The sequence below is a fragment of the Peromyscus maniculatus genome, chromosome 3 (assembly GCF_049852395.1).
Source record: "Peromyscus maniculatus bairdii isolate BWxNUB_F1_BW_parent chromosome 3, HU_Pman_BW_mat_3.1, whole genome shotgun sequence".
Lineage (NCBI taxonomy): Eukaryota > Metazoa > Chordata > Mammalia > Rodentia > Cricetidae > Peromyscus > Peromyscus maniculatus.
In genome coordinates, this window is record NC_134854.1 from 100,394,972 (window position 1) to 100,404,153 (window position 9,182).

The following is a 9,182-nucleotide window of genomic DNA, read 5'->3' on the forward strand; positions in this document are numbered from 1 at the left end:
AGGAATCTAAATGGTGGCATACTGCATTTAGTAGGCTGCTAGCATGTGCACACTGTGTCTAAGTAGCAGTTTTGGTGAGTCACAAGCATATGCTCTGTCACTTCTTGTTTTCATGGTAAGCTATTATGTACTTTAATGAAATCTTATGTCTTCTATGAGTGAGTCTTGCATGTAATCAGCAGATTCACACCATATTTGGTCCCACCGCTTCTGCCCGTGCCCATCATCTTCTACCTCCGTACAAATAAGCAGTATAGAGACAAAAAGGAAACACGATTCTTCCCTGAGCCCCTCTAGTGGGAAGTGAGCAGGGAGTTGGGCCAGAGAAAGGACTGACAACCAAAAGAATTCAACAGGGGCATAATCAGGGGAGAGAGAAGGTCAGTTCTTCCAGGAGATACTCTGTAAGCCAGGAGCTTGAAGTGCTATTAGGCACCAAAGGCAGGGAAGCCTGGGGACTGAACCCAAAGAAAGAGAGAATAGTTCAAGGGTGCCTCTAGCATGAATAAAGCAAATTGAGAAGTTGCTGGAGGAGAGAGAGTTAGCTTCTTGTTCCTGTGTGTCTTTGCTTCTTGACTGTCAGGATCCACCAATGGGTGAGTTCCATTGTGTTTCATGTTTTGGGATTGGGTGTCATGCTGTGGCAAGATTTGATGGGAACTCATTATCATCAGATTGGCCTCAAACTTAAGATAGATACCCCTGCTTCAGCATCCTGAGATCTTAGGCATGGATCATCATGCCATGTTGGAAAGGAGAGAAGTTCTTGCAAGTTAAGCTTCAGGTGCATTTCTGAGCTCATATTTCCTGTAGATTTATTAAAGATGCATGCCTTATCCATACTTTAAAGGAAACTCCGAGAATAACAATACACAAATCTGAGGCACATCTCAGCATCTATCATCCTTCCTCTTTCTCTCCATTCTTCCCTTCCTTCCTTATTTCCACCTGTTCTTTTTATTATTATTATTTTATGTGTATATATGTGCCCTGACTGTCTGCATGTTCACCATGTGTGTGCATGGGCCATCAGGGGCCAGAATTGAGCATCAGATCGCATTGGAGCTGGAGTCACAGGCAGTTGTGAGCCATCTGATGTGGGCACAGAAAACCTAAGCCAGTCCTCTGTCTGAGCAGCAAGTGTTCTTAACAATTCAGCCACTTCTCCAGGGCCTGGTCTGTTCTTAAACAGCCAGTGCAGGGATAGCCTTTTCCTGACTTGAACTCTACTTGTCTGGATCCAGGACAGTTTCTGTTCACATCTAGCTTAAAGTGAAGAACAGCTTTTAATATTTTAGAACAACTGTAGTGGGTAGCCATTCCAGCTTGGATTTGGAAGTTCCAACCCCCATTGAGACTCTGGCAACTGTCACGCCTACAAGGCGGGGCGAGGGGAGGCGCCTGGGGACCTGAGAGCTGGATGGGCCAGCACTCTCTCTGTGCGCCCTCTTGGTGCCCGGACGCTGAACGGTGAAGGTGGATTGTGCAGAGCTCCGGAGAACACCGCTGGACTGTGTTACAACTTCCCCAGACCCTGCGACCTACCCATTACTTAATTTGTGAGTTATGCCATTAAATAAATATCCTTTAAACTACATGGAGTGGCCAAAATAATTTCTCCAATAAACAACCATCTTTTTTTTTTTTAAATTTTTGAGCAAGCATCTTAAATAAGTATTTTTCTCTCAGGCTGGAGAGATGTCTCAGAGGTTAAGAGCACTGGCTGTTTTTCCAGAGGTCCTGAGTTCAATTCCCAACAACCACCTGGTGGCTCACAACCATCTAGAATGAGATATGGTGTCCTCTTCTGGTGTGCAGACATACATACAGGCAGAACATTGTATACATAATAAATAAAATCTTAAAAAAATACTCTTCTCTCTTGCACACACACACCACCACCACCACCATCACCCCAAACCAAATAGGACACCTTTATGTGTAAACAATAAATAATAAATAGACATGCCATCGTCATAACCAACCATCTGTAGACAGGTAAATCTCTGCATCAAACCCCAAAACAAATTCCAGAAGCTATTCTTTACTACAATATGTAATTAGTTTACACTCCAAGTAGAACAGTAGATTCCAATTCCACACAGTTTAAGTCAAGGTAAAAAACGGTCTTACTGCATTGACTGGATAGCTAACACACCAGTCATGTGCTTTTCCTCCAAAATGAACCATTTCCTTCAAAAGATAATTATTTCCCCTATATCATACTAGGAAACTACTGTACTTATTTTTCTTCATAGAGACAAACACTTATTCTCACAATGAGCATAGATTTGTTGAGCTTCAGTACCAGGATTATCTATGGGGCTGTGCTCAAGGTGCTATTATGGGCTTCAGTTTTCTCAGAGGGCTGAATATAATATGTCCAATCCCAAATGCACTGACACAGCGGGTGTGGGTGTATGAGTGCATGCATATTCATGAGAGGGTTGTGCCTAGTTTATACTTGTGGAGGCCAGAAGACAGCCTCGAGTGCTGATCCTCAAATGGATACCATCTTTTACTAGACAGAAGAGAGTCAAAGTGACCAGTATTGGCAGTCTCGTGACCTAGTCATAGACAGGGTATGCTCTCACTTTTGCCACGTTTTCTTGGTTAGAACAAACCAACCAAGCCTGACCTTGAAACAGCTGTAAAACCCAAACAATCAAACAAAAAAACCCCATAGGCTCTTCATAGTGCTTCAAAGATTCCTTGGAAGCCTACAGTCAAACAGTAGACAACAAGAAAACTGAGGAAAGTTTGGCAGCTAAAATTATGAGCAAGCTCACACACTTAGAGCAATATGTGAATATGAAGTTACGTATAAGCAACAATCACTAAAATTTGATTGTTTCCACTGAGAGAACTCTCCCCAAGCTTCATTGAGAATCTTTGTGCCTCTTTCTGCATTCAGCATTCCATCAACATATTAGAGTCATAGCCCGGGCACAAGGTTTCAGAAGGCTAAGAAACAGGCTCTAATGACTTCACTTTTAGGCTTTCATGGCAGAATCTATGATAGCATCATCTCATGGAACTTATGAACAGTACCCATCTCTTTCTTAGGAGCGAGGTGGGGGGCAGATTCTCCAGGAAATGACTTGGTAGGTGTAAAGAACCTTTACATTCTCGGTTTTCAGTTATTCTTTCAAATTGCTTTCTGCAATGCATTCCTGGTTAGCTTTGGGCTCACAGTTTGGAGCCCTGTTACTTACATTATGTGTACTTTCATTTTCAAGGTTTTCAACTCAGTCCTGGGAGATGAACTACAACTCAATCTCAGAGGGGATAGAAACAGATTAAATACATTTAATTTCCTAATATCTATTCTCTAAATCCTTCTTTGCTTGCAAACAGCAAACTCGGTTTCTTTTTGTCCCTGGAACTACACTGTGTGTTGGCCTAACTCTCCCTCTACTGGTAGTTTATTTAATTCATCTGTAGTTACCTCAAAGTTTCTGTGTTACTTTGAGTGGCATTCAAACGTTTAACTGCTATTTAAAATAAGATTTTTGTTTTCTTTTTGCCTGGGAATGCTATAGCTCAGAGGAGGAGTTGTTGTCTAATATTCATAAGGCCCTGAGTTCAGTTCCCAGCATAGAAAAACAGAAATCACAAAAAGCCTCTACAGCAAGGTTTATAATTATATATTTGTACTATCCATGTGTGCACAAATGATTATAATAAAAATTTTATAAATAATATTTCTTCATCTTTACTCAATATAATGTGGCATTTTATATTCTAACCTCTTTATTTAGACAGTTATAGTAGCTATTATTCACGGAATTGACTTAAAGGTTTCAATCACCACTAAGCTAAAGCCCACACTTTATAAAGCAGTGTTTTAAACTATTATTAAAACTATATTCCCTGTTTGGTCTATAAGTAGAGCATGTATCTCAAGTTAGGGTATCAGTTGTATACAAAAGATGCCTCATGCCCAATGACTGGCAAAACCTTATTCGTTCATTTCACTTTCATAAAATACATATTTATTATAGCAATATATGTTTCACTTGTAACATTACTCACATGTGGCTTCTTTTTATTTGGTTGGATGGATAAAGATTCATAAATTCTATAGATGTTTGAAAATGATTATTATTTCTCTTTTGTTAATATTTTCCCCTTGGTTTCACGTTTTCAACCTCAGTGAATTTTAGCCTTACCATTTCTCTTCTGCTTATCTTACACATTGCCTTCTTTCTCGTATTTCCTCAGGAGTTAGCTTGGATTATCCTCAAAATGCTTCTTAACCTGTGGGTCGTGACTGCTTTGGGGATCGAATGTCCCTTTCACAGGGTTCACTAAGACCATCAGAAAACATGATTATTTACATTATGATTAATAATTGTGACAACTGTAGTTATAAAGTAGCAATGAACAGAATTTTATGGCCCCCACAACATGAGGAACTGAATTAAAGGGTTGCAGTATTAGGAATGTTGAGAACCATTGGATTATAGGATTTAGATCTTTGCTCTTTTCCAATGCTTTCATCCAGTGTTATCAGTTTCCCCTTAACATTGGGTTAAAAGTACATTTTATACTTTAATATATTCAATATTCTTTTTGTTCAAATGATTTCAAGCTCTTTTGTGGCTTCTCTTTTCCATGTATCATTTGGAAGTGTCTAGCTGCATCTCCAAAATTTTGGCATTGCTCTAATGTGTTTCTGGTTTTGGCTTGAATTTTAATTCCGCTGACATCTGATAAAATATTTTGTATCATTTATCCTCTTTTATATTTATCTTGGTAACTATTCCATCTGAACTTGAGAAGAATGTGTATTATACAACAGGACAAAGTATTCTGTCTTTCTTACTGCATCTTACATTGTAGCTATGGTTGCTTTATAATTCTCTACATATCTGAGGTAAGCTTTGAACTCACAGTAACCCTCCTGTCTTAGCCTCCTGATTGCTGGGATTACAGGTATGTGCCATCACACCAGACCTGCCTGAGGTATTCTCTGAAGGTCAAACAGATTAATTTGACTGATTGTACTGGTTAAGTCAACTATTTATTTCCATATGTTTTGCCTGCTTACCTATCAATTACTAAAAGAAAAAAGTATTAAAATCTTGAGGTTCTCCCTAACTTAAAATGGTTAAGCTTAAGATATTTGGACTTTATAAAGATTCAAAACCGTATGTATTCAATAGTGAATACTACTGGAATATTTTCCTGAGCTAGTAATAATCTATGATACTCTAAGAATGCCTAGCAGTGGCAAGAAATACCACGACAACAGTAAAAAATACTTACTTCAAAGCTTGCCCTGTCTTGATAATCTAAGGTTAGTAATCTATATGGTAAGCAACTTATAGGTTTCTGATCTATGGATAGGCTAGATGAAGCCAGATCATTTTGAACTACTATGTTAGCAACATACAGTGCATGTAGCAGAAGCAGCCTTGCCATAGGTCAAATATCTGAAGTGGTTTTGTCTATTTCCACTGTGGTTCTGAAAGTCATTGCCTCACAGATTCGCAGTCTTGTTCTCAGGCACGTGCTCTTAAAGAACTGAGCACTTTTAAGGTTTTCAAATGGTTCTTTTGAATCTTGATAATGTTTTGTTTTCTGAAATTGGACTTGACTAAAGTTAATATACTTATTCCAGTATTTTTCTAATAATACTATTGCTTGTCTTTCTTCAGCCTTTTATTTTTCACAGATGTGTTTGCATTTAAACTGATATAGATGTATACACACATATATTCTTTAGTTTTGTGGCTTTTATTTGCCTGTGTTAATTGTACATCATTATGACACTTTCACATATGTATGCCATGTACTTTGTATGCAGCCCCCATTTCTCATCTCCTTCCCACTATCATTGATCCCCTTCCTTATTCCTATTTGCCCCCTTTTACCTTTATGTTTTGTCTTGTGTGTGTGTGTGTTTGTGTGTGTGTGTGTGTATATGAGAGACACACACACACACATACACACACACACACACACAGAGAGAGAGAGAGAGAGAGAGAGAGAGAGAGAGAGAGAGAGAGAGAGAGAGAGAGAGGTCTTATAGGTTTAGTTAGGAGTCTTTACAGAGGCATGAAGGATAGCTTATAGGAGCATGAAAACACTGTGGTTAACTGCTACAGAAAATGTCTCTCCCTTCCCAGCATAACTGGGTCTTTTTCAAAAATTTAACTCTGCTCAGCTCTTTCCTTTAACTGATATATTTTCTTTTTTTACTAAATGAAGAGAGCACAAAGGACATAGGTATGAGTTATGCATTTTATTATTACACTCTGAGAACCCAGGCCTGAGTACACACAGAAGAGCCTCAAATGAAAGCAAGGCAAGACCAGAAGAGGAGAAATCACTAGAGGTCAAGTTTGCAGTGCAGGGATGTTTCCTTCTTGCGTCCAACTTCACACTTGGGTTCTTGATCACGGTGAGGTGCATACTAAACTTGGGGTGCTAACTCAGTTCTCTAGGCTTTGAACTTGCAGACATATGGTAACTCTGAATCACAATAATAATTTTTCCACTTCATATATCCTGCAGACACAGAAGAAGCAAAATAAAAGGGGCTGGGACATTTCATAAACTCAACGAAGGGGCATCAAGGATATGGGTCTGGATGTCAGGGTCTTTCTGTCATCTTCCTAGTGATTTAATCTAGGGAGAAGATACAAAGGAAGGAGGCGTGAAAGGAGACAAGAGATTGAGAATAGAAGAAGTGTGGGAAAACACTGGTTTTCAAAGAGGACCACCCTCTTTCTTACCTGAGTTTCGTGACAGGCTGCCACAATAACCACCTGAAGAACTGGAAGGAGACATCTCCCAGTTGAAGAAATTCATCACATCAGCATTGCTCCACTCCCATCCACCTCCATTGGGTTCTTGGCCCTAGAGAAGAGGCAGCAATGGTAAAAGAATGGCAACTGCAGCTCTGCTTACATGATCCCTTCCCAGGAGTAGCTGATAGCTATGTCCAGCTTTATGGAATTGATCTAGTCTTTCAGGCGCTACCCAGAATTCAACCTGAGCATCTCTCTCCTATTATCAGATCTCTGCTGATACAATCTATTTGAACCCAGGAAAAAATAACATGGCCCTTAGTAAACATAGCAAGTTGTGCTTTTGTAAATTTCTCTGAACCTCATGGCCCACATCGATTCTCTGAAGAACAACTATGGATATCCTCCTCTTTTGAGGTTCTCTCAGAATCATAGGTGCAAACACCCTGAATCTCACAGAAGAGATTTCCAAAGCCTCATTTAGGAACTTTGTAAAAGCCGACAGTGGTCAGCCACTTGAATGTCATCTGAAGACTAGGACCTCACCAGAGCTCAAGGATTTCCCTTTACCCCAGATGCAATCTAAAATGTGAGCTCTGCATATGATTGGGACTTTCTCATATGAACACAGAGAATGAACCAGGGAACAAAATCTATGAGTGATGATAGATGAGAGGAGATGGTATCTCACCAGTGTAGGATCATGGAGCCCAATCCACACATATTGGGCATTGTTCACACTGCTTCTAACCATGGAAGACACAAAGGAAGCCTCAGATCCACTGAGCACAGACACAAGGTGTCCTGCGGGTCTCTTCTGGCAGGCGAGCTAGGTAAAAAAGGGCAGAATGAGTCAGACTCAGATCTCATTGGTAAATGGTGGGCAAATGTAGACGATAGAGGCTACTAAAGACAGAGCATTCAATCTGATCCTCAAGGAACCATGGGAAGTAGAGCCCACTTCTTCTGTGACTGGCACACACTTCCCACTGTTTCCCTCTTCTGCAACTTCTAGCACTCACATCTGCATCAAACCAGGATTTAGGAATCCGAAACAAGGCATAGCAATAGGAGCCATAGGCTCTGGAGCCTTTGGGGCAGCTGATTCGTGAAGAGGGCACATCTTCCTTGACATCTTCACCTGGGGTGGAAGAAGGAGATAAAGACAGGGGTGTAGTGAAATGAAGAGTGTGGGTTAGATGGTAAGATCAACTTAGCGAATGCTGTAAAGCCTGTATTTGAGATTAAGTCCACAATACAGACTCTGTCACCTTTTATTTCTCATCTTGGCCTTGAAATTGACATACTTTATGATAAACGGTCTTCTTTTAATTTTAGGATTTACTCTTCTCCTACTATCCATAGATCCCCAATTCCACGCTAAGTCTTGCACTGGCCCATCCACTCCTTTTCTTTCTCAACAGTTCATTACTGACTGCCACACTTTCCCTCTTAAGCTCACCAAGTAGAAGTTCCTAGCAAAATAGGAACCTCTTTAATATCAGTAGTGGGCTGTTATTTCACTATATGTCATTAGTGCCTTAGAGGAAAGCAGGATGATGGATGAGTTGCAGGCAGTGTTTCTGTGCGGGACTCTCTTCATCATTATCACCATGTGACTCTTCAGAGCCAAGGGGCTCTGGATAACAGGGAATTCAGTTCTAGAGGCAGGAAAACCTTACTTTGCGCCTGAGATAAGAGCATCAGGCAGGAGAGCAGCATCCAGGACAGGCTGATGAGGATCATACGAGGCAGCATCTTGTCTGTGAAGAAGGAACAACCAGAGTCATGGTGGAAAATATGGTAAGAGAGGACATGTTGAGAGAACCGTTGCATCCCTTCTCGTTTGGCTAACTGTAGAGATACACACACTAATATTCTCCTTCTTTGGTTCTGAAACAAAAAAAAAAATCCATCTTTCCCCTTCTCTTGAAAACTCCCCAGGAAACTGTTGCCGATTCCCAGATCCCTCTGTTCTGTGAGGGCAGGGACTCTCCCATATCTTCTGTGGTATGAGAGGTGAACCCCTGCAAGACTCTCCTCATCTTTCAGCTCTCACTTACCTGTCTTGCAGAGATCTGGGGTAGTATCTTGGGACAGAGATGATTCTGCTTTTATAACAGAATTTGAGGGAGGGGCATCAAAGGGAATAACTGGAATGCTTATGCAAGTTAGGGAGGTAGGTGGTGCTTGGCATGGACCCTAGGAGGTTCCCATCAAAATTGCAAGTTTCTTCCTGGCAAAGACTGTGAATTGCTACATATGTAGCTCTTTCCTGTCACCAGCCCTGCTCTGTTGTCAGGTGTGGGTGCAGTTTGAACTTTCCCCACCTCTTCCCAGATACTTAGTGCTGGGAAACTTAAGAAAATGATAACTGTGTTATGGATTATGCTGTAACACCAGTTTCAAAATATTGCAACCTTG

The 9,182-nt window shown here is 40.6% G+C and overlaps 1 protein-coding gene across 1 annotated transcript; it reads right to left on the reverse strand.

Annotated features, from left to right (window-relative positions):
* Positions 1-6,232: 6,232 nt before the first annotated feature.
* Positions 6,233-8,857, reverse strand: LOC102923032 (regenerating islet-derived protein 3-gamma-like). The gene is made up of 6 exons (XM_006989031.3): positions 8,822-8,857; positions 8,441-8,521; positions 7,781-7,899; positions 7,450-7,587; positions 6,744-6,867; positions 6,233-6,516 (listed from the first exon to the last, which is right to left on the reverse strand). The coding sequence occupies exons 2-6, from the start codon at positions 8,514-8,516 to the stop codon at positions 6,449-6,451; spliced, it is 525 nt and encodes a 174-aa protein (XP_006989093.2). The 5' UTR covers positions 8,517-8,521; positions 8,822-8,857; the 3' UTR covers positions 6,233-6,448.
* Between the last annotated feature and the right edge of the window lie 325 nt (positions 8,858-9,182).

What these genes read in the sequence shown, in the direction of transcription:
- LOC102923032 (XM_006989031.3), bottom strand. Translation starts at nt 8,516, where the DNA reads ATGCTGCCTCGTATGATCCTCATCAGCCTGTCCTGGATGCTGCTCTCC. An exon ending in GCTCTTATCTCAGGCGCAAA is followed by an intron (nt 7,900 to 8,440) that starts GTAAGGTTTTCC and finishes CTTCCACCCCAG; the next exon opens with GTGAAGATGTCAAGGAAGAT. An exon ending in CAGCCTGTCACGAAACTCAG is followed by an intron (nt 6,517 to 6,743) that starts GTAAGAAAGAGG and finishes CTGTGTCTGCAG; the next exon opens with GATATATGAAGTGGAAAAAT.